Consider the following 27,323-nt stretch of genomic DNA (forward strand, 5'->3'; position numbering starts at 1 on the left):
TGGGGCGACAGGAATAATGAGGGAGTGTGACTGGAGGTGGCGGTGGGGTGACAGTGTAACGGGGCTGTGACCAGGCTGAGGCGCGGTGTGAGGGCGGCAGAGGTGACAGCGTCTGCCGCGCTGTGAGGGTGTGGCGGGCGCGCGATGGTGCAGGCAGGAGGAGGCCGGGCGGGTGGCACGGCTGCAGAGGGGTGTCAGGGTGTGGCGGGGCAGTGACACGGGACAGGCGACAGACCACGGGGAGCTCCGCGTGGCGCGACCCGGCGCCTGAGGGGCGGGAGCAGCCATGCGGCCGGACCTCCACGCCGCCGGGGGGCGCCGCGCGGCGCTGGGCGGGTGCGGCGGCGGCGGCGCCGTTTCCGGGTTGGCTGCGCGGCGCTCGGGGCGGCCCCGCCTGCAGCCGCCGGCACCGGGCCCGGGCCTCGGCAGCTCCGCGGGCCCCGCGCCCGCCGCCCCCGGGCCGGCCCCGCCCCGCCCCGGCCCCGCTCCGGCCTGGCCCTGCCGCCCGCCGCCGCCGCCCTCCTGCGCGCCGCGCCCCGCCTCGCCGGCCTCCCGCGCCGGCCCCGCGCCCTCCTCCTCCTCCTGCTGCAGCCGCCGCCCGGCGCCGCCATGCCCGGCCCGGCCGCCGGCAGCCGGGCGCGGGTGTACGCGGAGGTGAACAGCCTGAGGAGCCGCGAGTACTGGGACTACGAGGCGCACGTCCCGAGCTGGGGGTAAAGCGCCGTGCGGGGACCCGCCCTCCGTGCCGCGGGAGGGCCTCAGCCCCGTGGGGAGGGTTGGTTTCCTGCTCCCCGCCCGGGTGTCCCGGGGGGCTGCGGAGGGGGCGAGGCTGGGAGGGGACCCCGCTCCCCGGCCCCTGCCCCGTTCCTTAGCCACTCTTCCCCCACCGCCGCCTCTCTCCTCTTGGTGCCCGCAGCAATCAGGACGACTACCAGCTGGTTCGAAAGCTCGGCCGAGGGAAGTACAGCGAGGTCTTTGAGGCCATCAACATCACCAACAACGAGAGGGTCGTCGTGAAGATCCTCAAGGTGAGTATCCCGTTGATGATGCAGAGGCTTGTGGTGCCTGGGAGGGAGAGAGAGGAGCTGGGTTGGCAGGGCCAATGAACTGTTGGCTCTTCCTTCACCCCTAAACTCCTGTTTTCTCGTTAAGGACGTTGGGATGGTGTGTTTGGAAATGGATTTGGTGTCTTGCATGCTGTAGTGATCTTTTGATGTCTCCACCCCTCCTTGTCCAGCGTAGCTCAGGGCTGAGTTCCTCTGGTGGGGGAGAGCTCTGAGTCCTGACATTTGAACAGCGTTGCGTGTTCTGCCTGTGTTTGGCAAATTGTATCTGGCAATGCCTGTCTAAAACAGCCCAGGGACTGCCATTTCAACAGGAATGTGAAGCCTGGAGGGGGGAATCCTTCTGTTAATCTCTAGACAGCCAGCATGTGGCCTTTTCAGAGCCAGGCTGTGGGATGCTCAGCAGTTAAAAAGCACCAATATTTTATATCCAGTCCTTTAGAGGATCTGATGTGGAAAAGAACTTCTTCACAGCCATACTACAAACACTATGGAAACTTGAGAGGGCTCAAGGAGTTTGGCAGTGTTGGTGACCTGTGTGCTGGTGTGGTGACCCAGGTGGGGTTGGGCTGTGGGGACCTTTGTGCAGCACTGGGGGAGGTTTGGGATGGCTGTGCAGGGGTTATTCACTGCAGGGCATGTCTCACCGTGTGGGACACTGAAGAACAGCTCACAGCAAGCTGTGCTAACTGTCATAGCAGTGCTCTCAGGGCAGGCAGGGGAGTTAAGACAGAGATGAAAGGTTAGAGTTGCAGTATGTTTGGTTCTGGCTTGGCTGACACTTGCGGCTGTCACTTGTTGGACCAGCAACACTTGTCACTTGTTCCCCAAGAGCACGTGGGAGCCAGTGTCTGACCATGGGTGTCCTAAGAATTTGGGCACACATTCATCCACACCGTGCAGGGGGGTCTGAAATTAATGTGCCCCTGGAGCCACTGAGAAGAGCAGCTTTCCAGGACGTGCATCCCTGCAGGGCTGTAGCCTGAAGGCATTCACTAGATCCACTCGGATACCAAGTCTGGCTGTCTCTGCTGACATTCCCACTCTCACTGTGCCTGCTTCCTCGGGATCTGCCTTAGCTTCCCGAAGAACTTGTCATGGTTTGTCCAGCCAGCACTCCTGGGAAAGGTCTGATCTTCCATCTGCCTCCGGGAGGAGGCACACAGACCCAGCTTGGGCTGTGGGCAAGGAGGTGGCCAGGTGAGCTGTTGGGAGAGCCTCTGTGGCTGAGCCTGACGTCAGGGCAGAGTGCTGAGGTTCACGTGTCCTTGCCAAGCCAGGTTCCTCTGGCATGCTCCCCCTCCTTTGGATGCTTGCTGTGGTTTGGTGTTTTGTCTTTTTTAAAGCAGATGCAGGCAGAAGTTTTTGCTGTGAGACAGTAGTCACAAGTGGCAAGTGCAGAGCTGGATTTTACAGCAAGATGCCTTGTGGCTGGCCTGGGGAAACTGTGCACTTGTGTGTGCTGCTCTGGAGCCCTTGATGGCCTCTTTGGGACTGCTGTGGTTTATTGAGGTCCTAGGTCTTGTCCCACATAGAAAGGCACCACGAGGCTGAGAGGAGGCTGCGGGGAAAGTCATAAGAAACCCTGCTCCTTGCCTCTGCCCAGCCCAAAGAGCCTCCCCTGGAGCAATGCTGCTCTGCCTGGGGCAGCTGAACTCTGTCACTTCTGGGGAGCCTGTCAGCCTTGGACAGTGAGTCAGCTGGCAAGAGCCATGAGGGCAGCTGGGTGCTCCTTCTCCTTGGGGCCTGAATGTGTTGCCCTAAAGCCCTGCAAGCAGGAGACTGGATTGTCCCAGATAGGAAGCGGATGGTGTTGCCACTGGTTCCCCTGGCTCTCCCCACTTGCATTAACATGCAGACAGCATTCCTGTGAGTGAGCAAGGAAAAGCAGAAGGTCCAGATAAATAAAGATGAACTTTCTCCTCAGTGGAAAGTGGGTCAGTGAGAAGGGAGTTTCAGAGCACCACGTTGTGTACATTATGAAAACCTGTGAAGTGTGGCAATAACATCACTCTGATCTGTGGAAAGTGCCTCTGGTTTCCTGTAACTAGACTCAAAACTTAATTGCAAACATAATTGCATGTATCTACAGGAGAGCCTTAGCAAAGGGGCTCAATGTCTCTGTTCCTCCTAACTGGGGAAAAATTTGGATTCTGTGAGATGAGAAATGCAACCAAAAGTCTTCAGGTTTTTGTGTGATGCAGGGATGGGTCAAAGGGAAGTACCATGGTTGGGCAATGGATGCAGCTGTTTAGCACGGTTGCTTCTTTCTCTTTAACATTTTTTTGAGAGTACAGTTTATGTTAGGTGCTAGAGTGAGTTTTAGGAAGAGTCACTGTCTTGATATCTCAGCTTCATGGGAAGTCACTGGTGTGTGTTCCTAGCCTTTGCTCTTTGAAGCAGCTTGTCCTTACTGAGCTCAAGCTAGCCCATTGCAAGTACTTCCCCTGCTTTGTGTTGTACTACCTGAACATCTTGTACCATCCTCCACAGAGGTCAGGAAATTTTATCACCCTTGATGCAGAACTGAGCCACAGAGATTTCCTGTGTGACTTTGGGCAAGTCCCTTAGCCTCAACAAAGCTGAGACTAGAGCATAGGTCCTGCTTTAGGGCTGCATGAGGGAGATAACTGCTCTTCCTCTTAGGGCAGCCACTTGCCTGGTGTGTCTGTAAGTGCTCCATGAAGACTTCAACTTTGGACAAGGCCAGGGAGCTGAGGGCTCTGGTTGGTACCACAGTGCACTCAGCCTTTTGGGCTTCTGTAAAGCAAGGTGTCCTGTTTCCCTTGTCAGTACCCAACGTTTCCTTTCAGTTCTGATACCCCAAGTGCAGAACCAGGCATAATCCTGCAGGAAAATGGGATGTTGTTAGTTGTGGTCATAATATGTATCAGCAAAGGAGGAGAATTAAGATCATGCAAATGACTTGGACATTACCATTTTCTGGATCAAGTGCCTTACAAGTATGATGCTCTTAATGTCACTTTTCCTGGGAAAATTCTGCAGCTCTTTTTTTAAAAAGGCAAATGAAGCAGGCAGGTTGCTTCTCACTCCACTGCAGCAGGACATCAGGATGCACTGTGTAGGATGGTGTGTGCAAAGCAGTGGGGCAGGAGCCTGGTTTGCCACACAAGCCATGCCCTGCCCAACATCCTCCAGAAGCTTTTATCTTGAGCAGTGAGGCAGAGGAAACTCCCCCCCTTTTCAATGTATTCAGGGAGCAAAAGTGAGAAGGTTCTTAAGTGTGGGGACTCTGCACTGACCTTGCTACCCCTCAGGTTAGTAGGGCATGGAGTCAGCCAGCAGCTGTGCTGCCCAGTCCCTCACTGGTGTTGGAGGTTCCTGTCTGCTTTTTGATCTGGCTGGCCTGGGTACAGCTGTGGCCCTGCTTCCTGCCTGCCTTGGGGCAGCCCACGCCAGGAAGGGGGAGTGTGTGAAGGCGTTCTCTACGTGTTTTCATGTCGTGCTTAAATCTGACGCTGAGTTTTGACTCCCAGGATGAGGCCTGACATTCCTCAGAGTGTACAAAGGAAGTTTAAGACATCCTTGTTGCCAGTGAGTCATGTGTTGCCTGCATCCAATGCAGGTATCTGAAGCACAGCTCTCTTCCATGTCTTACCACACTGAAGTTTTTGATGGACTGCAGAGGTCAGTCTGTGCTGTCTCTTTGATTAAATTCTCATTTTGTTTTTCTGCTAATGCAGCTCTAAAATGTCTCCCAGCATGCCTTTAAAGTGAATCCTCTGTTCTGGGGTAACAGTGTTCTTGGAGGATGTGAACAGTGTTGCAAGTTGCCTCTCTAAAAGCCAAAGGCTAACTTTTCACATTGCTTGTGGCTGCTCCAGGTGATACCATGTAGAGAGAATGATGCTGTTATGAAGAGTTGCCTGCAGTTAGTGCTGGTGCTGAGTGTTGGCTGTACCACCTGTGTAGGTGTGTCCTTCACCTCCCAGTGTCAGGTACTGCCTCCATCCCTACTGCACCATGGGGGTGGAGATTACAGCATCCATGTTGGCAGGTCTCTACAGGAATCAGGAGTCATCCTGCTTTTGTGATGCACCTGTGTGTCCATGTATGCTCTACTTGCCTGCAAAGCATTGAACCCATCAAAAAGAGCTGTTTTGTCTCCTAGTGTGGTTATTCTCCATAGGCACAACATGGGTGGAGGTGGGGGAAGAATGCAGATGCAAGGAGAGTGACCAGTGAAATGGAGGTCCTGCAGCAGTGATGAAATAGCCTTTTTCTCCTTTGGTGGCTTTTGTCCCTCTGTGCTGAGTCCATGCACTGGAAATTTCAACCATGTACACGGTTTCACAAGTGCATTCTTGCTTCTTTGGCTTTGTTTTTCCCCTGTTCCCCCATTTGGGCTGTGTGAACCCTCCAGAGCTGCTGCTTATACCAGGCACTCTTGGAAGATCCTGCCAGTGCTGAACTCCAGTTATCACTCTAGCTAGAGTGATAGTTGGGATGGTGACTCTGCCAAGTTCTCTTCTGTCTCTACAAGCTTTAGAGCCCACATACATCAGCTTGTTCTAGAGTGAGGCTGACATGACTCTCATGCTGGTGTGCAGAAGGGATTGCACAGGGAAATAGGATTGGATGCTGTTGGTCCCTCAGGCTGGAGCTTTTGACTGCATCAGTGACCTTCCACCAAAGCCGTTCAATGCCTGCTCCTGGTAACTCTTGCTGCTCCTGCATTTGCATGCACTGAATCAGCTCCCCCTGGCCCACTTCCTCCTCTGGCAGTCTTGAAATGAGCCCTTTTGCAAGAGAGATGGGTACACAGCTCTTGTCTTTCAAACACCAGTTGCCCACAGTGAGCTTGGCAGAGTTGGCTGCTGGAGTCCAGCCTTGTGTGAGCTGAAACCAACTGGGGCAGTGCTGGGTGCCCTGCAGAGAGAGGCCTGCAGATGCAGCTGGTGGCTCTCGTGGTGGTGGTGGTGGTGTAACACCAAGGAACTGATGAGCTGCAAAGCTGCAGCTCCCATGTGGAGAAGGGTGAGATACAGCCTTGTGTCTGTTTGCAGGTGCCTGAAGGAATGATTCCCATCCCATGGAATGGTGGTGGGGATCAGGGCTTGGTCCTCACATTTCTCCCTTTTGGTTGACTGCAGAATTCTTGATGCATCATGGGCAGTTCTGAAGCCCCAGGAGGGCTGTTTTGGGGTGTGCCATGTTGGAATGAAAAGGATTCTGAAGGAAAGTATGAAACTGCCTTCAGAATACATGCTGGGATATTCTACCAAACTTAAGTATATTTTATTTAACTAAAAAAGCAATAGTACTTTTGTACTTTCAAGGTATGTTTTTCCCCCCTCTCTTCTAAAATTCAAGAGCAGCTCACAAAAGTTTGAATTTCCACAATGAAAGTGGAACTTACAGAATGTTAACATAAGTGGGCTCCTCGATTTTGCAGCTCTTTGGAATATGATTATTTGGTTTCCCAGCTGATGTCTGGCAAAATAAGCAGAGCTGCTCTGAAGCCAATTTTCCTATTGAGCAATTGGTGTCGGGCTTTATAGGCCGATTATTGTGATCCTTTTGATAATACTTGCTAGAGACAAATGAGCTTCTAGTGCCAGCTTTTAAATGTTCAAAGCCTGTGACAGGGATGCTGCTCGAGCCTTTCGCTGGTCCTGGACATTGTGTGTCCACATCTCCCTGCTTGTTCACTGGAAGCATCGTTGTATTTCCAGGCTATTCAGGCTTGGTAAGCAAAGAATTGATTATTTTTTTTAATAGGGTGGTGGAATACATTGCTTTAGTTTCTCGTGGATTTGTATCTTTTGACTGCTAAACCTTCTTTCCTGCTGTGCTAACCCCAGTTTTGTTTCAGAGCACCTGCTGGGCAAAACCCAGCACCTTCTGGGGTTCCTTCAGAGCAGCACGTGTGCTCCTCAGCTGGCAGCATGTGTGTGCTGCCAGGCTGCCTGCTTTGGGCTAGTGTAAAATGATTTTTATGCTTTGGACTTGACTTAACTCGTATTTCACATGCCTTCCTGGTCTCTGCTTTTCTTTCACAGTGAGAAAATGCATAGAGAACTTTGGAAATAAATCTAATCTCTCTTTGCTTGAAATCAAGCAATGGGTTCCCAGGTTGTTGGGGAAGGCTGGAACTGGAGCATCTGACAGAACAGTGCTTTAGAAACCAAGCAAAAAGATGTTTAACCAGGCAGCCATTTATTCTCTCAAGACAGGAAGTGATGGTTGCAGTCTTTTATTTAAAGGTTTATTTTAGCAAACAATGTTAATTCTCCCAGCTGGTGTTTGCTGCAGCTGGACTCCTTCCCTGCTTATAAGTTTACATGATCCTGTATAAAATGGCCCAGGATCTGTTCTCTTGGTCACAAAAAGGTGTTTTCTTCTGGATTTACCTGACTGCAAAGCTTATCATGTGACATTTCTCACCTCTGCCAAGGGATAGCTTTGCATGATGCTCCCCAGTCTTTGGGCAAAGAGAGTTAGGATAGCTTGGTCACTGTCACTGCCTCTTCTGCCTGACTGTCAAGTCTATTGAAGCATCTTTATCCATGTGGCTGGTAGGGTGGGAAACCTGCAGCCACCAAAGGATAGGTGGCTGAGAATAGTCAAGTGAGAGCTGCTGGGTCCAGCAGAGACCATCCTCCTGTGGCTGGAGGTCATCTTGTCCCTCTGCTCTGGGCACTCAGCGTAGTGGACAGCTGTGAGCTGCATGTTGTGTCTCCACAATCCACAGCCACAATCCACAGCCACCTCACTTCCAGTTTGCCTGAGGAAGGAAGCAATTTTCTGGGAAACTGGAAAACTGGCTTGTGCTAGACAGTGATGTTGTTCTAAGGGTACTGATGCAGTTGAAGTAATTAAACCCCTCCCAGTGTAGACACGGTTAAACTGAGACATGTCTTTTAGCCTGGTTTCCTATGGAAACGAGTCTTACGCAATCCTGCTGTCTGTCAGCCTTTCTCCCCCTCCTCCCCCCAGTAGTTTTTGCACTGGTTGGCCAATTTCAACCAAATGCGACAGAAGTCTCCAAGCTGTCAAGTTTGCACAGATTTCACAGAAGTAGGTGTTTGCACAGAGCAGAGGGACTGGGTTGGAGCCCCTTTCAGAGGGAAGGGCTTTGACCCATACTGGTCACTGGAGAATCCCAGCATGGAGGAAAGCTTTGAAATACCTCTGGTGTGGGAACAGATGGAGTTGGAGGCTGTACCTGTGTAAAACATTGCCTTGCAAACACAGGCAGATCAAACTCAGGAGCAGTTAATTTTGTTGTGGTGCCTGCTCCTTTCCTCTGCTGGAAATCCCCCTCCCTGTGCAGGAGGACTGGCCTGTGTAGGAAGCACAACCTGAAATGCTGCCGTTCATAGCCTGGTTTAATAAAATAGCCTTAAATGAGTATTGTTAAAAATACTCTGGCTGCAAGGGCTGGTGTTTTAGAAGCTATCCCTGCTGGGAGAGGCAGATGGTTGGAGGCCATAATAGCTTCAGTTCACATTTAATCCATGTGTGTTTGGAGTCAACATCCTTGGAGAGACAGATCGGGTGACTCTGAGAGACAGTTGTAGCAACCCAGACTTAATCCCAGTGCGTGGCTGATATGCTGCTGCCAGCCTGTAGTTTCAGCTGTACTGGGCTCTGGGACATGAGGGAAGTCAGCAAAGTTTCTCTTGGTATCCCCAGTGCAGTGCTGGCCATGTGCTGGAGTGGTTTGCACCAAAGTTATTGACTTGCCAGATGCAAGATCTTGGGCTTGGAATTGGTTACTGGGCAAAAAAGGAGCCCCAGTGATGTGCCCTTGGATACCCACAGTGTTTGCAGCTGTGGCTGGAGCAGTGGTGTGGGACCCGTGGGTAGGGGGTGGCGTGAGGCTGGGTAGGCAAAAGCTGTGTGGGATGGGGTGCAGGCCAGCAGTCACCACTGGAAAGGGAAAACTGTTCCCCCCCATTGCTCTCTCTGAGGACACTCCTAGGCAATGGCTTTTCCTCTGAAATGACTTCAGCCTGTGGCATTTCTTTTGCCTCATCCTTGTTTGTTAAGTGGTGGAAAACCCCACTCGGAGTGCTGGCTGCGTGTGGGGAGAGCATCTGAGGATGCAGAGCTTCCCAACCCCAGTCCTGCCTGGAGCCTTGTGGGGCCCTCATCCCTGCTCACAGCTGATGTGGGGATGGTGTGACCAGCCTGGCCAGAGCTCTGCAGTCCTGCAGCTTAGCAGGAAAAAGTGCAAACAGCCAGTGGTTTTTAACTCTCCCTCTTCCTGAGACAGTGTTCACCCAAGTGTCTTCCCTCGGTGATGTTAGAGATGCTGCTGGTGGTGATTGTCTGCAGGCATTTCATTGAAAAAAAAGACCAACTTTCTTCTCTCCTTTTTTCTAAAAGTCACTGATTTTGTCTGCTCTAGTGTTTTAGTGTGTGGTGGTTAAGGGTAGATTTCAGTAGAGATAATGTAGAGCATCATCTTCCCATCCTGCAAAAGGTGAAAGAAACATGTGGAAGTGACTGGAAAACAACAGCTTCTACCCCAGTGGGAGCAGTGGTTGCTATGGAAGGAGAAAAGGGAATCTTGGAGGGGTAGAGGGATATCCTCCCCTAGCTGATGCAAAAGACCCCTGAAATAACTACAGTACAAAGGAAAAGGTGTTTTAGAGTGGGCTTTGGGTTCTCTTGGCTCTGTTCAGGGGCTGTTTCAGCTCCCAGTCAGGTGCAAGTGTTGCAGCAGAGAGGCTGGAAGGCATGTCTGTCATAGCCAGGCCATTCAGGGAGCACCTTCAGGATGTCAGTGCCTCAATTCCTCTTTGAAGTTCCTTGGAAAACAGCTTGTGTGTGCACAAGCAGAGTAACCAAATTACATCTTCTAATTCCATCTTGGCCTTCTGGTAAGATCTGTGCATGTGGGTGACACAAGGGCGGTGTCCACCTCCATGCTGACATAAATTAAATTAGTTCCTAATGAAACATCCTTCTCTCAGGTTCCAAGATGTAGCCCTCACTCTTGCTGGTTTACATGCCCCTGCTCTGGCTGATTCTCCCTTTCTGTCCAAGAGCTCCAGCATTCTCTGGTACTGCCCTGGGGCTGTTGGCCACCCACTCCCCAGCAAGCCCTGCCCAGCACTGCTCCAGCTCTGGCAGCTGCAGTGCCCTTGCTGCCATTTTCCACAGTGGCTTTATGAGGTGCTGACGCTCCCTGTGCTGGCATTGGTGTTATTTTTGGCGCTTTGCTTCAGGCTGAGATTCTCATCTTTTGGCTTTAAAGTCTAGCTCATGCCTTTTAACTTGCAAGAGGAGAAGAGCAGGATTGGAATCTGAAGGTTTCAGCCACCTGAAGAGCCTGGAAATACAGCATATTTTATCACTTACATAAATGCCATATTTTCCCACTATATAAAACCTTCTGTTCCTTCTCCTATCTGCTCATGCATTGCTGCCAGGGGTCTGAAAACAGGGATTGCCTTGGATTTGCCTGTAAGATGAATATGAGTTGTACCATCAGCACTGTGTGGCTGCATAGAAGTGGGAGGTTGTGGCAGAGGTGAGGTGGTGAGCATGAGCTGTTGAGCTCCTGTGGCTCCTTGTCCTTCACACAGATATCTGCTAACGTGCTACTTTGGGAAGGTGCCTCATACCTTTGCCATTCCTCATCACACACCAGATTCAGTGCCAGATGATGAATGTTTTGGAAAGATAGAAGTCTGGAGAGAAGTGTTTTCATCATCAGCCTCAGAGATGGGGCTTTACTAGCAAAGGGCTTTACCAGTCACTGCAAGATGTCTCTGCAGTTCTTTTTCATGGTACTGGTGGGGCAGGAGGGGATGTTCCAGCTATGGAATGAAAGACTGCTAGACTTGGTGACTTGCAGTTGGTGCTGCCCACACTGGTCAATAGCCAAGGCTCATTGAAAAGTCTCACCTCTTACCTGCTCTAAACTGTCTCTGTTTCCAGCAGGCATGGAGCTAGGCTTGTGCTGGGAGTGGATGAGTTACAGAAATGATAATTTGCATTGCAGTGAACCACTGGATCAGCAGAGTGTAAAAGCCAGCCCAAGCACTGCGCCTCTGCCTTGGGAGCAGCTGTTCTTTGTCACTCTCCACAGGGGGATGTCCAGAGGAAAGCTTACTTTGCAAAGAGGGCTCCTGAGACTGAGCAGATTAGAGGAGGAGTCAAAACTGTTTAAAATGTCTTTAGGCTTTAAAAATAATCATGGTTATGGATGCAGTTACATGCAGTGCAGTTGGCTCTGTGCATTTGAGGTGGTTGGAGGCACAGCAGTGTCTGAGCTTACTTGAAATCTTGGTGTTGGAGACTCTCAGGTTATCATTTCATGGGAAACAGGTTGAAAAGTGAAAGACTGGTTAATGCTGGTAAGCAAAAGCAGAGGTAGGTCCACCATGCTTGTCCTGTGACTCTTGAGTGCACAACATGAATCAGTGTGCTGAGGTTACCACACAGCAGTCCAAGGTACTTTTAACATGGTTACTGGAGTCACAGTTCTGTTTGTCTGGAGTGGTTTGATTGTCCCCCTGATATGTGTAAGTGTTTCACAGATGAGGGGGAAATCCTAGTTCATGCAAAGTGTCTGTCTCCTCTTTGGTGCTAAAAATGTTCCCATGTGAGGGTGGGAGCGGAGAGAGGAGGGGAGATGATGTGCTCCAGTCAAAATCAGTGGCAGAAATCACTGTTAATTTCTGAAAGGACTCTCACTTCTAATTTCTTTTGTCTATTTAAGCCAGTGAAGAAAAAGAAGATAAAACGCGAGGTTAAGATTCTGGAGAATCTCCGTGGTGGCACCAACATCATTAATCTGATTGACACTGTCAAGGATCCAGTGGTAGGTGCCTGTGTTGGGGGGGTGTGCTGGGATTGCCTTCCCACCAGCTAAAGGCACAGGCTGGTTGGTTTGGTGGGCTCCTCTTCCTTTCAGTGTTCCCCAGACTCTTCAATACCCCTTCTGTGTCCTTTGTGAGTTGCCCTGAGGGGAGAAAGTTTTGAAGTCCTACAAATTTTCTGTAAGAAAGTAAGAGCCTGTAGCCTTCTAAGGAAGGAGTGTCTGGAACCTAAGTACCAGCCAGAGCAACTGGATATTAAGCACTTTAATCCTTCTGGTTGCTGTCCTACCCAGTGACCAGCAGTCACGTCATGGTCTGCACTGCCAGTTCCCCCATTCCTGGGGAGTTTTCTGTGACTGGCAGCTGGCTGAGGGCTGTGACTCCCAGCCTGCTGGCAGCCCTGGAGAGGAAATCCTGCTGCAGTGTTGGCAGTCCTGGCTGACCTCTCTCCTGGGAGGAAGGCTGGGAGGCCTTAGCTCCTGGTGACACGTTTTGCCTTGCCCAGTGCTCTCTCTGCTCCGGGGTGAGGGGGGAGCAGCGCTGGCCAAAATGCTGAGTTGGTGCTCAGTGTGTGGGGTGTAAGCAGGGCTGCACTTTCCATGCCCTGCTCCCACCTTGCTGTCCCTAGTGAGAGCTGGGCAGGAAGCAAAGGCTTTCTCAGGTCTCTTGGAGCCAAAGAAAGGTCAAGTGTGTATTTTAAACCATGACTTTTTCTCTCTTGCAGTCAAAGACCCCTGCTCTGGTGTTTGAGTACATCAATAACACAGATTTTAAGGTGAGTTTGCCTGAGTGTAGAGGAGGGAGGCTTCCTATTTCTGTAAAATGCTGTGATTTTCATATAATCCTCGAGAGCTGTGGGGGGAATTTAGAGTTTTCACAATTGTCAGCTTCACTTTTCTTTCTCCATGTAAATCAGAAACCTGTTAATGGGCTCTAGATGAAATGACTTAAAAGGTTTGTGTGCTGAATGTCCCACTCTGAGGAGTAAGGTCAACAGGTTAGATATTCTTGACCCCTCTCAATTTAGTAATCACTGCTGTGCTATATATTCAGCCCAAGTTAATCCCTGAGCTGTAGTGCTCTGTTTACAGCAGTGCAGTTGATGTAGCTGGTGACACTGATTTATTCTGGAATCCTTCAGACCTGGGAACTGTGGGGTGCAGAGGCTGGAAAGCTCATCTCCCACTGCTAGTGGGCCTGGTAGTGGGGAATACATTTAAGAGCTTTTTTTTTCCTTGTCTGAAGCTGTAGCATATTCCCTGGCTCTTCTGATGTCTGGGGGCTCCAAGGGATATTACTGTTCCCAAAATGAGTGTCCTTCTGTCTGAGTGCAGCTATAACTGCCTTTGCTTCCAAAATGCTTCTAGACCAAAGGGATCTATAATTAGCAGCCACACCTATCTTAATGGTATCTTTGCTTCCCCCATGTGAGCCTTTACCCTAAATCACTAAGTCAGTGGTGGAGAATTAATTGAGCAGTTGCCATTAGAAAGCCAGCAGTCATCCCTCCTGTACCATTCAGGGATCTCTTTCTTTCCATGTTATGGGATGATGATTTTTTTTCTTCCTTTCTGTCCCTGATCATTATGTAGGTACAGGTTTTGTAGGAAGCAGTTGTACCAAACACCTAGAGAAGGATCTTGGGCTGGTGTTCATTATAAAGGAGGCAGCTGGCTCACAGACCAGCTCCTGCAGCCCTGCATGCTGAGGGGCAGCACACGTAGTTTGTGTCCCTCTGGGGTGGGCCTGGTGGGCTGGATGCTGCCAGGTGGGATGTGTGTATGTAGCCAGAGCTGCAGTGAAGGTCTGAGTGCTGCCTAATCTCATGTAGAGATACTCTGCAGGAGCCACAATAACAGCAACTTGCAGCAGCATCTGCCCTGACAGCTCTGGGTGGGGAGAGGAGTGTTGCCTCCATCAAGTAAACAGCCATGAGAGGAGTGCTCTGGGGTGACCTTTCAGGGCTAATTAAAGCAGGTTTGGTTTGCCCGGGCTTTGTTGACATCAGCTGGGCTGTGCCAGTGCCTTGTGTGTTGGGAATGTGCCCCTGTGCTTCTGTGACCCACAGCCTCCCTTTAAGGCTGGTCCTAGAAGTTTTTAACTTTCTCTTTAGAGACCTTCTAAATAATTAATTGATTTTTGTTTTTAATACGGGTCTTGAGATAAGCTACACTGCTCAGGCAGTGGTGCACCTTGCTAAGGATTGCTTTGTGTGTCTCCAAGTCAAAATGTGATTACACCACTCTGTCGTGTCCTTAGAGGAAAAAATTATCCTCAAGGATATCCCCCAGAAACTGAAATTGTCCATGAAGTGGAGTGTTCAGCAGTACCTTGGGGCTGGTGACCAGCAGGGACTCTTAACTGAAAATGCTGGGCTTGGAGTCCATGGTCCTTTGGCCATCCTGGCCACATGGAGAGCCAGGCTAGGCACTGCTGCAGCCAGTGAGGAGCACTGGACTGGCCACTGCAAAGTGACAGTGCTCAGCTCTGGCTGTTGCATCAGAAACAACTACATGAGCTTGCAGCAGACTTTTGTAGGCTCCTGGGAGAAAGCCTTGCTCCTTGGGGAAGTCCAAATTCACAGCTGTACAAGTCCAAGACAGAAAGTATTGATGCTTTTGATGCTGATTGGTACACGGCAGGAATAACTTGTCTTGGGAATGCAAGTGTGTCCCCAGGGCATGCAGTGTGGCTTCTTGTGTTCAGAGCTTATTTGTAACCTGAATTTCCCTAGCTGTGTATGGGGTGTGTGGGTTGTTTGATGCTCCACTCCCATGAGCTGTCTGCCTGTTTGAGTAGGTTCTTGGGGCTGCAACTAATTGCAGATTATAGAGCTGCTTCTACTGGAGGTGCCTGTAGGTGTCTTCTCCTATATAGAAACTCCCAAGATGTCTCTTCCCTTGCTCTGAAGTGCCAAGCAGAGAGTACAGAGTATGTGAGACCACTTGTGTTGGTCTCAGCTTGCTCTGTACCTCCACATGTGAAGCAGCTGGAGAGCACTCAGTCATTGTCTCCCTGCTCCATAGTCCTTACCTCTCTGGGCAGCCCAGTTCTGCTGGAGTTAAGTGCCACATGAGCTAGTCCAGGTGACAAGGACTCTTCTCTTTGTCTGGATGTGGCTGTTGCTGATGTGCCCATCTGTGTTGGCATCTGGATTCAGCAGCACTGATGAGAAGCAGCATGTCACTGGCACATCACCTTCAGGGTGTGTGAGGGGTTCCCAGGGCAGCTTGTGTGGCTGAGGGCTGTGGCTCCCAGCCTGCTGGCAGCTCTGGAGGGGAAATGCTGCTGCAGTGCTGGCAGTCCTGGCTGACCTTCCCCCTGTGAGGAAGGCTGGGAGGCCTTAGCTCCTGGTGACATGTTTTGCAGGCAGGTGGTTGCTGACCACTCCACAGGCTTTCATTTCTCTCTGTCCTGTTGGCAGTAATTGCTCACAAGCTCAGTTGTCTCCTTTCTGGAAGTTCCTTTCCTCCAGCATTATTATTTTTTTGATTTGATGCTAATACTTTGACCCCTTTGCCAGTTCAAATGGCAGAACACTGTTCATGTCAGTGCACCCATGGAAGTGGCTGCTGGGTTTCCTCAGCTCTCTGTGCCTGGGCAGAAGCTGCAGTTCTGTGGGATCCAGGCTGTGGCTATGGATGATCCCAGATCAGAAGCACAAGCTTTTATTTCACTATTCTTAAATGATGATATAAACAGGAGACTTAGGTGATACCTCCCCAGAGCTGATTACATTTTCTTAAATTACCTGTCTGGGTCCCTTCTGGCAGTGACAGCACTGTGCTTGCCAGGAGGATGAGCTGGAGCCAGGCTGGATCTGTATTCTGCTGTGTGAGGACAGCAGCTTGTGTGCAGGGTTAGTGTTTCTCTTCAGACCTGCTGCATTACTTGTCATCTGAGAGCATTCAAGCTCCCCACAGCAATTTGCCTTAAATGAAAGCTGCACTGCAGAGCCACATGCAGCTGAGGAACCATCAGCGAAATTAAATGTCTTTTGCTAATTGCTTTCAAACTAGAAATGAGGCGCCTGCACTTCAGCCACTGTCAGCTGTCATGTATTTTGTAAGTGTAGCTGGTACTGTGCCTTTCACTGCCTGAAGAGGCAAATGGGGACAGAGACAGGTCTCGAGGAGCAGTTCTTTGATTGGGCTTGCTCTAGCAGGTTTGGAGCTGAAGATGAGATGGGCAAGAAAGGTGAGCAAGGGAAGGTTACTTCAGGATGTTCATCTAGCTGGAGTTGTGTGTACAGTGGGCTTTTGAGTCAAGTCTTCCACTTCACCTGCGTTTTGGTGACTTTTCAGGCCCAATTGCTGTGAGGGAAATGTGTGCATGGGTTTTATCCTTGTACATCCAGGGTTTGTTTAAAAAAAAATGGTTGTTGCCCTGCATAAGCAATGCAGAAGTAGAAAATATTCTCCTCCCTTGTGTGGCTGCCAAGACTGGATGCTTTGGGAACTGTTTTCCTTTTTTTTTTTCTTTTGTTGCTGCTGCTGCCCTGCACCCCAAAGCAGTGTGTCTCCTCACAGCCACCCTGTTGCTCTGCAGATGCTGCTTCCTGCACGTAGCCAGCTGTGTTGCTCACTCAAGGGAGAGGAATAAGCATTTAACTCCTGTCAGCCCCATGCTGGGGAAGTGTGTCTCTGCCTCCTCAGGCACTAACAGGATTGGTTTGTGGTTGCTTCTGTGATGTGTGCCAAAATATCACCAAAAGCTGGAGAGGGGTAGTGGCTGCCTGTGGGTGGGTTTGGCCTTTCCTGGTGCTCTGTATGGAGAAAGGAGACCAGCCCAGGTCTCTGAGGCCTCGTGGGATCCTGAGTGTTGAGCAGATGTTTGAGCTGGGTCTGAGTGATCCCCACTGTGATGTTTCTGATAATCCTACTCCACAGAGACAGCTGTAAGAACAGAGCATGGGGCATGTCTGCAAAGGAGGTGTCTGTTCTGCCCTGCTAGGCTGGGCAAAGGGGATTTGGAGCCCACTGTCAAAGCCTGCTTGAGGCAGGTGCCTGTGCAGGACCCACGTGCAGTGGAAACCTTGGCTCTGTCCTTCAAAGCTGTCTGCATTCCTTGGCTGCCTGCAGGGCTGGGCAGGCTCCTGCAGGAACTTCCCTGTGGTGAGCAGAGCTGGGCACTGCTGGCCACGCTGCTGGCCTTGGCACTGACAGAGGTCAGAGGGGCTGGGTTTCACAGGCAGCTCTCCCAGGGAAATCTGCTGAATGCTGTTTGCCCAGCAGTGTTTGGGCTTACCATGGCCCCATGCCGAAGGCCTTGAGCCAGGGAAGCAACAGTACTGACAACAGGTCTGAGAAGAGAGACACTGGTGACCTCCCTTCCATCCCCTTCCCACTTACAGGCAGGAGGAGGCAGAGAACCAGGGAATAGGAAAAATGAGGCCTAGTCTTGTAATGCCACTGCCTTTCCTGCCCTCCTCCTTCCCTAGGTGCATTGATGTTGCCAGGTGAAGTTGAACAGGGCAGTGAATGCCAGAAAGACATGTTTTACACATTTCTTACAGTGTTTGTAACCTAGGAAGCCATTTAAACAGACCTGGAAGGACTCAGCTGTCCTCTGCTGGCCCTGTGTCCTGCATCAGTTGTGCACAAGTCAGGAAATCCATCCCTGCTATGGCTCTGTAGCTTGTGGCTGTGTCTTTTTTTGCTCCCTGCTCACTTGTCTGCTTCACTGGGTTGCTCCAAAGCATTAGGATCATGCCAGCTCACAAGAATACAATGCAGTTGTGTCCTGGAGGCTGTTAAAGCTCTGTGTGTGTAAGTGACACTTGTATGTTGTCAAGTGATTTCTGATTTTGGGGCTGGGCAGGGGCTGTTTGCAGATGGCCCTCAGTAAGGCAGGAACCTGAGGATCTCAGCATGGGCCTGGAGGGGATCCAGGGCCAGAGCTGCTTCTTTGGAATGTGAATTTCAATCCCTTGCTCTGGGATTTTTCCTGAAGCCGCCAAGTGGTGCCTGTGATGGACAGCAGGCTCCAGTGCTGATGCAATTGGTGATTTGTCTGAGCTGTGAGATGATCCTTGTTTGTAAGAAAGGGCAGGGAGGTCTGGTCCCACTGCTGCCCTGTGAGTGTCCTTCCTTGCCCTGCCCTGGCATCTTGCCTTGCTTTCCCTGGAAGAGAGGACAGCTCTACAAGGTTGGACTGACTCCACAGCCAGTGACAGATGCAGAGCAGAAGGAAAATTTTGGGCCAGCTGTGACCCGGTGTGGGAGCAGCAGGAAGATGAGTTTTCCTGTGATGGTGCTGGTGGCATGGGGCAGGTTAAAGTGCCCCCTGGAGCTCTGTAATTTCCACATAAGCAGCTGCAGGACACAGGAGAGGAGAGTGGTGGCAGTGAGCACTTCCCCACACCTCGAGTTGTGCTCTCCTTGGTCCCACAAGCATTCCTGTGCTCTTCAGTTGCATTAGCCTTTACCCTGGGATAGAGGAGGGGATAGAGCCCTGTGGCTCTAAGGCTGGCTCTGTTCTTGGTGCTTCCCAGCCCCATGCTCCTTTAGATTGATGTTTTCCTCTCCCTGTCACACCCTGAACACCCGGACACCTTCCCATGTGTTCCCAGCCTGCCTTCTTTGAATGCTGCTGTCAGTGCTGACAAAGTCATCACAGTGACTTAACAACAGAAAGAAAGTCACAACTGTCTGTGCCTCCTCCAGAGCTTTTGCTCTGTCCCCCTTGGACAGACAGCCAGACATCTGCTGGAAAGTTGTGACAAGTGTGAATGATGCCAGTAGCATTTCACAGGAGCTCTTGCATCCTTTCTAGATTTCCTGGCAGGTCTGAGATAGGGAGAGCCCTCAGGAATAGTAGCATTCATAGGGAATCTGGAATGGGTCAATTGTTGGAATGGGTCATTGCTCTGGAGTGAGCAATGGAGGCAGGTGGGGTATAGGAAATGAAACTATTCCAAATCTGGAGTATTGATTTTTTCTCTTTTTTCTTTTTCCTCCCTCCCTAAATCTGTTTCAGCAACTGTACCAGATCCTGACAGACTTTGATATTCGGTTTTATATGTATGAGCTGCTTAAGGTGAGTGACATTGCATGTGACAGTCTGGATGGGGAGACCAGGAACGAGAGTGGCAGTAGTGGGGCTCATGGGGCACTGCTGCTGAGAGATTACTTCTCTGGTGTTCAGTGCAGAATCTCAAGTCTGGGGAGGGTTTGGGAAGAGATTGGGTTACCTGGCTTGTTGATGTGAGGTATTGCAGCCAAACTGGGGGCCTTTGGTCACCTCCAAAGACTCTGTGATTCTCTGAGGTCTAAAGTGTTTGTGATTGTGTCACCAGGTAGAGCTGTGCTTGGTCTCCCTATGACTCTTGCACCATTGGGCTGCTGTGAGGAAAATCAACTCCCAGAAAAACAGCCAGAGTCAGGACAAGGCCCTTGAGGCAGGGCTGGGGAGCTGTGATGCTGGGGAGAGTAGAAGAGAGGGACTGGCAGCTCCAGGCTTTGCTGCAGTATTCAAATGTGGCCCCAGAAGGTGAATTCTGCCCTCTAGTTATGCCAGCTGTTACATGTAGCATCAGTATTTTCCTTTGACACCTCCCAGCCAAAGCTTTCCTTGCCCCTCTGATGAAAGGTGAGGAGTGCCCTAAATACCTCCCCTTAACTAGCCTAGCTTGCACTTCCCCTTGGAAATTCCCTCAAGGAGCCATGGCAGGTCTGTGGGATGTGTTGCTCTGGCTCCTGGGGGTCTCCAGCTGCAGGACAGGGGAGGCAGCAGGGCACCAGGGAGAGCTGACAGGTTTGACCCATCCCAGGGCTGTTCTGGCCTGACCTGCTGGAGCAGCAGCTTGGCTGTGCCAGGTCCTAGCAGCCACTTCTGGGCTGGCACCTCACAGCTCCCATGCTTCTGGAAATGAGTGGGACAGGCTAGGAAAGCCCTTTGTGCTCCAGGACTCGATGACTGAAGGAGAATTCCTGAAACAGATCCAGTGGGCTCAAGGGAGGCTTTCTTCTCTTGAGCCCCATGCTTGCCCACCTCTCTGCAAAGGAAGGACCTTCCTACTGGATGTTGGGAGTGAGCCTGAGGCAGCCTGGGATTAGGATGGGAGGGGTGATGAAGTTTAGTTGATACCTGACCCTTAGCAACACAAAACACTAGAAAAGCTTCATCCCTGGAAGCAGTTTGTGTAACCTGTTAGAGATCTCCTGGACTGGAGATCCAGCAGCACTGTTTGCTGTGAGTCCTGTGGGCTGGGAGGCCACGTGTCACTGCAGGGCTGTTCTCTGCTGGGATGGAAGCTGTTGCCTCCTTGCTTCCCACTGTGGCACAGGCCCAAGGACAGCATTGCTTCCCTGGCACTGGTGTCTTGGATATTGAATGACTACAAGCTGTACCCTCTTTCTGTGCTGCTGGAGATGCCATAGCATCTGATAGATGTTGATGGATGGATCTCCCTCCCCTTGGAGATGAGAAAACAACATTCTCACCCCCTTGCTCAAGGGAACAGCTGCGCTGGGGGGGCAAGTGGTGCAAGGTCATGGAGCTGGGGAGCTTACATGTGCTCCTGCCTACAAGCTTGAAGCAGCTTTGCTCTCCCTCATGTGCTGTCACTTGCCTTTTTTAAGTGCAATTTGGCTTAAATCAGCAGGGCAGAGGTGACTTTCTAACTTCAGTGTGTTTTGGGACACAAGTGGAAAGCCTCATTGGAAGGCCATAAAACTGCATGCATGTAGGAATCATTCCCTTTCTAGGGAAGAGATCCTGACCTAGGAAGCACAGGGCTACCCAGGCTGGAGCACTGGGTGTCACCAGTTGGGACACCTCTCTGCATTGTGCAGGGAACACAGGGAACACCTGTGACTGCAGTAGGGCACAAGGTCCATACAGTCTTGTTGCCAGCTTGTCACTTTATCATGTGCAGCATAAGGACTGAAACTGCTCATTTCATGTGCCAGGGTTATGGCACTTCTTGTGAACTCCTGCTTCTGGCTGAGAACTGTCTGTTACAGTGGTAATGCTGTGCCCGTGGTTACAGCCGTGTCTGTTGTGTGTGTCTGTGTCTGCCAGGCCCTGGATTACTGTCACAGCATGGGAATCATGCACAGGGATGTCAAACCCCACAACGTCATGATAGACCACCAACAGAAAAAGGTACTGTGACACCAGGGCTTACAAGCAGGGCTTTTCCAGCGAAACTGAAAACTCTACTGCCCCTGTACCCATAGCCCTGGCAGCTGCACATACCCCTCTAACCTTTCTTTACTGGCTCCCCTCCACCTATGCCAGCATCAGGAGATGGTCAAAGTCCTACAGGGAAGCAGCTCAGTGAGAGTTCATGGCTTCCTCACTGCTGGGTTGTGCTGGTTAGACCACAGGAAATGGGCAGCACAGGGGCCTACCCCACCTCATCGTGGTATTTGTTTCCCAGTGAGTGCTGTGTGTGCCTGCCCCAGGGACCTGGAATTTGTGTCAAGGAACTACTTGGTGGTACACAGGTCCCTCTCTGTCAATCAGCAGTGGCTGTACAGGCAAGGCAAGGTGTATGAGGAAGGGAATCTCTTACTGGAGTCCTTCCCTAGTAAGCAGGTTGTCCATCCCTGCAGCTGTAGGGATGGTCTGCCTTGCAGGATGTGCTGAGCCCCTCCTACCCCATTTTCTGCTCTCAGTCTCCAGGTAAAATGAACACTGCCTTCAGCCCAGCCCTTCTAAACAGTGGGATAAGACTTTGCCTGTTCCCTAATACTCAAGGACCTGGTGGTGCTGTAAGGAGCCAGCTGCCCAGCAGTAAAAGTGTGCTTGGACTCAGAAGGCAGTGGAGCTGTCTAAGCTGGGCTTTGCCCCACCTGCTGAATTAGGGGAAAGGGAAAAACCTGATCAGAGAACTGCTGACAGCATCTGCTGTCCACAGAGGGCCTCCCTTCACCCTGGGCTCCACACTTGCATCAGGGGGTTGAGGTTTGGCCCGTGTGGCCACACCTGCCTGGCTGATGTCTCTGTGTCTCTCCTGCATGCTCAGCTGCGGCTCATAGACTGGGGTCTGGCCGAATTCTACCACCCAGCTCAGGAATACAATGTCCGTGTGGCCTCTAGGTACTTCAAAGGACCAGAGCTCCTTGTGGACTACCAAGTAAGAGTCTGTCTCCTCCTTGCTATCTATCCAGTGATAACACTTAATGGCTGCACTTCAGCCACCTTTGGGTTGTCTGGTTTTGCCTGTCAGGGCATTGCCTGGGTTGGAGAGAGGCTGGCTGTGAAGTGCAAAGGCTGAGGCTGCCTGTGCTTGTGGGGAACCAGGCTGTGGTGAGTGTGCCTTTTCTGACAGCTTCTCCTTTTCTCCCTCAGATGTATGACTACAGCTTAGACATGTGGAGTTTAGGCTGTATGCTGGCAAGCATGATCTTCCGAAAGGAGCCCTTCTTCCACGGCCAGGACAATTATGACCAAGTAAAGACATTGTTACCTGGCTTACTTTGTGAAAAGTTTGTCCCCAGTTCATCTCTGTGTGTATAGTGGGGAGGCTCTGGGGATGGGGCTGCCAGGCTGGGAGGATGCTGCTGTGTTTAGTTTGAGCCATCTCTGATTTTGCTGCCTTGTGTAGGAAACTTGTTTTCTGCACATCTTGCAAAAGCAAGTTTCAAGGGAGAAACTCCTTCTGTCTGGATATTTCCAGAAGGAGGGCTCTTTGATTTGAGCAGCTCTGCCTCTGCAAAAAAGTGGTGGACTGCCCTTCTGCTCTCTGAACATGCCTTTTGTTCCAGCTGGTTCGCATCGCAAAGGTCCTGGGCACAGATGAGCTGTATGGGTATCTCAAGAAGTACCACATAGAACTGGACCCACACTTCAATGACATCCTGGGCCAGTAAGTGGAGAAGTGAAATGCTGTCTTTTTTTCCCTTGTAAGCACAGAGAGGGAGATAAACTGCTATCTGTACCCTTGAGGCACTCTCAGCAAAGGCCTGCTTGATCTTCTGGATAACGGTGCTGCTTGCAGGCTTCACATCTAGCTGCTCATGCCATCTCAGGAAGTCACTGAAATGCAGGCTCTTTCCTTTTGTGTCTCCCATGATTCATGAGCCATCCCCTATTTCATCTCTCTCCTGCATGTTCACGTCCTTTAAGTGCAGATGTAGAAACTGCAGTTAAGTGTGGACTGAGTGGCTCAGTCTTCCAGTTGAGATTTCTGAAAAAGACAAGTGGAATGGATGGAATAGTGAGGATAGCTTCTGTGAGGCTGGCTGGCAAGCCAGACCAGTTCTAGTCCCAAGAGTGTCACCCTGCCTGCCACATGGTGTTGTCTAGTCCCTGTAGACAGAAGGGAATGTGCAGTGTTGTGCCTTTCCTGGCACAGGAGATCATACAATTGTGTACATGAAGAAAAGGATTTTCCACCTTTGGCAGGTGTTTGCTGGGCAGTAACTTGTGCAAGGGAAAGCTGTGGGCTGTTTATCACTGCCACCTATACTTAGGAGAGGCTGGTGGCAGGTGATTCCCGTGGGACAGCGGGGTAGTGCTGTGCAGTGACAGCTGGTCCCTTGCAGGCATTCCCGGAAGCGCTGGGAGAACTTCATCCACAGTGAGAACAGACACCTGGTCAGTCCTGAAGTCCTTGACCTCCTGGACAAGCTGCTGCGGTATGACCATCAACAGAGGCTGACTGCCAAGGAGGCGATGGATCACCCCTATTTCTGTGAGTGTGCAGTAGCTGAGGTCAGCAGGGATGCAGTTGTGGGGGCAGATTTTGGCTCCCCACTCTGTAAAAGCCTTAGCAGCTCTGTGGGGTTTCAGGGCAGTTTTCTCTGGAAGGATTTGCCTGGGTGGAGCTTCCGCTTTATTAAATACTGTTTCCTTTTCCTGCCTGGTCTGTCTCCTGCAGATCCAGTGGTGAAGGAGCAGTCCCAGCCCAGCTCAGAAAACGCTGTGCTCTCCAGTGGCATGACAACAGCACGATGAGGACTGGAAAACGACGGGTAATTCAAGATGTTTACAAATAAAAGCAAAACCTTCGGTCACACAGTGAAGGGAAAAGAACCAAGGACCCCCCCTCCTTTCCCTCCCCTTTATACTCGGCAGAAATCTAACCTTGGGGGGGGTCTTAAACCTCAGTTCCTCTCTGGTGGTTGTGGTTAATGTAACTCTAACCCTGTGGTACCAAAGCCCTGGGCAAATGGTCTTGCAAGAGCTAAATATGTAGTGATATCCCCAGGGCTCCACACAACTGATTCTGGTTCACATCTCTATGGATCCTTCTCTTCCTTCTCAGTCCAGCCTTCCCCACCATGCCGGTGGGGACAAATTGGTCGTTCCACCATCAGCCCTTAGCATGCCTCTTTCTAAACTTGCCTTTCTGACTTGTAGACTCTGAATGAACCAAATTCAGGCTGGGGGTCAGCAGGTGCAACTCTGTTTTGAGGTCCAAGTCTTTACTGCTCACTCTGGGCTTGAATTTGGCCCTTGAATTCCAGTTTCAATTGTGAATGCCGGGGTGGTTGGGGGGGAGGGGGGGGAGTTTGACAAAAAACAATCCACAAACCCAGCAGCATCTCGGGATTGGTTTGGAGCATTAAAACGAAGGCACTGATCCGAGTTGCTGGGGAGAGGAGATCCCCCCCTCCAGTGTGTTTGACAAAGGCTCGCTCTGAGAAGAAACTCAATAGACCTGCTTTGGAAACTTGTGAATGTGAGGGCTGCTCTTGTGGCAGGAGAGGGGAGGGACTATCCAGACTTTCCCACCGAGCTCAGGAAAGTCAGTGTTGCAAGATTTCTTGTGATAGGTGTGCAACCACGTACCTCATGACGTGGCTCCCATGAGAATTCGTGCCAGACGCAGACTTGTGCCAGAGCACAGCTCTGGAGCGGTTCAATCCAGCACCGCAGGATGGAGGAGTGGAGAGGAGGCCAGGGAGGAGAGCACAGGGAGGGGGGAGGATCAACAAACAGCGGCGTCAGGGCGGGGGCTGTGCAGCTACTGATCCAGGCCTTGGGATCCCACGCAGTGTTTGAACAAAGTCAGCCATTTGTTGAATTCTGGGGTGCCGATCCTGTTGGGGGGTGGGGGGTTCGTCTTATGGGTTCTTTCATCAGATCCCTCGATGGCTTTATAGCCCCACAATTCACAGTTGCCTCCTCTACTTGTTCTGTGTGTAACTTCATCAAGTGGTTCTGGTGACACTCAAACCTAGACGCTGGAGATAGTGTTTTCCCACCAGCACCTAAACACAGAATTTCCTTCTGCGGCATTGTTGAAATAGTTAATTTTTTATAAGGTTGCAATGTTTCTATTTGAAACATCTGTTTACATTCCATATTCCAATAAAGTTCTATTGGCATCGACAGCAGGTCAATCCATTTGTATAATTCACTGAAACCAATAAATATCTATACGTCTGAACGTCTGCCGTCTCAAATCTATGGGATAGCCAGAAGGCCTGAGAGCTGGAGGCCTTGTCTCCTCCAGGAGGGCAGGTCAGCTCTTCCAGCCCCTCTTGTCTGTGTTTGTTTGGGATCTCTCACTCAGTCTTTGGTTGCAGTTCTTTCTGCTGTCAGCCCTGAGAGTTTCTCTGGGGCAGATTGTCTCCGCTGCCACAGAGGAGGTGTGAGGGTCTGGCACAGCGTGGGGCTCAGCTCTTGTGCTCCACTGGCGTCACACAGGCACTGCCTGAGGGACAGACCTGACTGCTGTTACCTGGTGGGTCAGACCAGGTCATCAGTGCATGGCTGGAAATTGGGGTTCTCCACCTGTGTACTCCCCTGCTCGTCTGCTTTCAGCCTGCGTGGATGGCTTTGTCTAAAGATGTGCTGAGTAGGGAGTAGCTGTCTCCTTGCACCTGGGGACATGGGGACCATCCTGGGTGTCTGTGGAGCAGTCTGTGATCACTGTCATCCTGCAGGGCCTCACTAACATTTGCTCTCCTGCAGAGGCTGCTGAAGGCATTGGTGAGTGTTCCCAGCCCTCTCCTTCCATCTGCCCACCCTGGCTGCCTGGCCTGAGGGGCAGGGCAGTCTCTTGTGCTCTTACACTGTGCCAGTACCAGCAGGGTTGGTTTGGGGTTTTAATATCAAGTTTTGAACTGATTTTAAATATCTATTGAATTGCTCCATTGAGAAGTGGATGTTTCTCATGGCCTGTCCAAGTTGCTATGGGAGAAGCTTGTCTGTTTTCCAGCTCTTGTGTGTAGGCATTCCCAGCTTCTGGAGGGGCAAGGCAGAAGAGGTGGGGAGAAGAAAAATGAGTTGAGTGGGGGAACTTTGGTATGTGAACACTGTTGATGAGTGTGCTGCATATAAATGCTTGATAGTGTCTGAACCGGATGGTGAAATTTCAAGGTGGTACTTGGGGAAGTGTCTGTTCTGTAAACCTGCGTCAGGAGTTCTTTCCTGGTACCCTCAAGCAGAGGAAGAGAGTTGTTCTTCCAGGGACTGAAGGGGCTTTCCCTGGTTGCAGTAAGCAGAGAGGCTGGAACAACCTGCCCCTTATCTCCCCACATCCCTACCCAGCTCTAGGGTAGGATGAGCACTGACAGATTCATCCTGGAGGAAAACAGGAGCTGAGCAACAGTAGTCTGGGAATGAGGAGGGTGTGGAGTCTCCTGATCCCAGGGCAGTGGAGACATTTCACTGCAGCTTGCACCAATTTATCTGTGCAGCCAGTGGCTCTTCCAGCACTCAGAGCAGGAAATCCTTCTCTTTTCTGGACCTTAGCAAAGCATTCTCCTGGCTGTAAGGACAGCCCGGAGCTGGGGAACAGTGCTTTGTACCTAGTAAGTTAAGAGGACTGGGGAACATGCGTCTTCATCTGCTTTCTCCTAGAGAAAGTTAGGAGAGTCCTAGCACATGTTCCTGGCCTTTCAGCTGGCCTGGCTCTACCTAGCAGAGGTAGAGCATTGGTTTGGCCGAATGCCTTGTAAGAGGAAAGGCTCAAAACTGAGTCCCAGCAGCCACTGAAGGATGCAGTAGGAAATGGATGCAGCAAGGAGCTTTGCCAGCTTATCTGTTGCAAGTGTGCTGGGCACGATGGGTGCTTTTAGTGGAACTACGGGAGGTGTTTGTGGTAGTGGAGGGAAACTCCAAACAGTAGGTCATGGAGAAAGAGTCCAGACTTGTGTCTGGCTGTCCGCAGCAGCTGGACTGCATCTCTCTCTTGCCTTGCTCAGCTCTGCCTTCCTTTCTGCCCTCTTCCAAAGCAGGCTGAGGTTCCCTGCTGTCCCCAGATCCAGAGGGCCATGGAGGGTGCGCCTGGGCCGGGGTGGGGTGGCAGACCCGGGGCAGCGTGCCCAGCCGTGGCCTCCTCACGGCGCTGGAGGAGCTCCGTGTTGAGCTGGCAGTGCCCCGCGACGCTCACTTCCCTCCTCCCGTCTCTCCTCAGGTCCGATGCTGTTGCTCCCAATTTTCCATAAGCAGAATGAGAACCAAATCAAACGTCCCATCGGCGCGGTAGAGCGACGGCGGGCGGACTGCGCGGCGCGGGCAGGGCTCAGAGCGGGGCACACGCCTGGCTGGACGGCAC

At 51.3% G+C, this 27,323-nt stretch overlaps 1 protein-coding gene across 2 annotated transcripts; it reads left to right on the top strand.

Moving 5' to 3' along the window:
* The first annotated feature begins 358 nt into the window (after positions 1–358).
* Positions 359–27,323, top strand: CSNK2A2 (casein kinase 2 alpha 2). Of its 2 annotated transcripts, XM_064387285.1 has the most exons (12): positions 359–713; positions 917–1,028; positions 11,764–11,865; positions 12,588–12,638; positions 18,842–18,901; positions 20,888–20,971; positions 21,837–21,947; positions 22,163–22,264; positions 22,579–22,679; positions 23,359–23,507; positions 23,694–23,787; positions 27,183–27,323. In XM_064387285.1, the coding sequence occupies exons 1-11, from the start codon at positions 610–612 to the stop codon at positions 23,768–23,770; spliced, it is 1,053 nt and encodes a 350-aa protein (XP_064243355.1). In that variant the 5' UTR covers positions 359–609; the 3' UTR covers positions 23,771–23,787; positions 27,183–27,323. The 2 variants fall into 2 exon arrangements, with proteins under 2 accessions (XP_064243355.1, XP_064243354.1); XM_064387284.1 differs by lacking the exon at positions 27,183–27,323 and having other exon boundaries at positions 23,694–25,208.

This window comes from Passer domesticus, chromosome 12 (genome assembly GCF_036417665.1).
Source record: "Passer domesticus isolate bPasDom1 chromosome 12, bPasDom1.hap1, whole genome shotgun sequence".
Lineage (NCBI taxonomy): Eukaryota > Metazoa > Chordata > Aves > Passeriformes > Passeridae > Passer > Passer domesticus.

Excerpts from the sequence above, each read along its gene's own strand:
- CSNK2A2 (XM_064387285.1), top strand. The coding sequence starts at position 610 with ATGCCCGGCCCGGCCGCCGGCAGCCGGGCGCGGGTGTACGCGGAGGTG. Across the intron at positions 20,972-21,836 it reads TAGACCACCAACAGAAAAAG|CTGCGGCTCATAGACTGGGG; the intron begins GTACTGTGACAC and ends CTGCATGCTCAG. Across the intron at positions 22,680-23,358 it reads TTCAATGACATCCTGGGCCA|GCATTCCCGGAAGCGCTGGG; the intron begins GTAAGTGGAGAA and ends GGTCCCTTGCAG.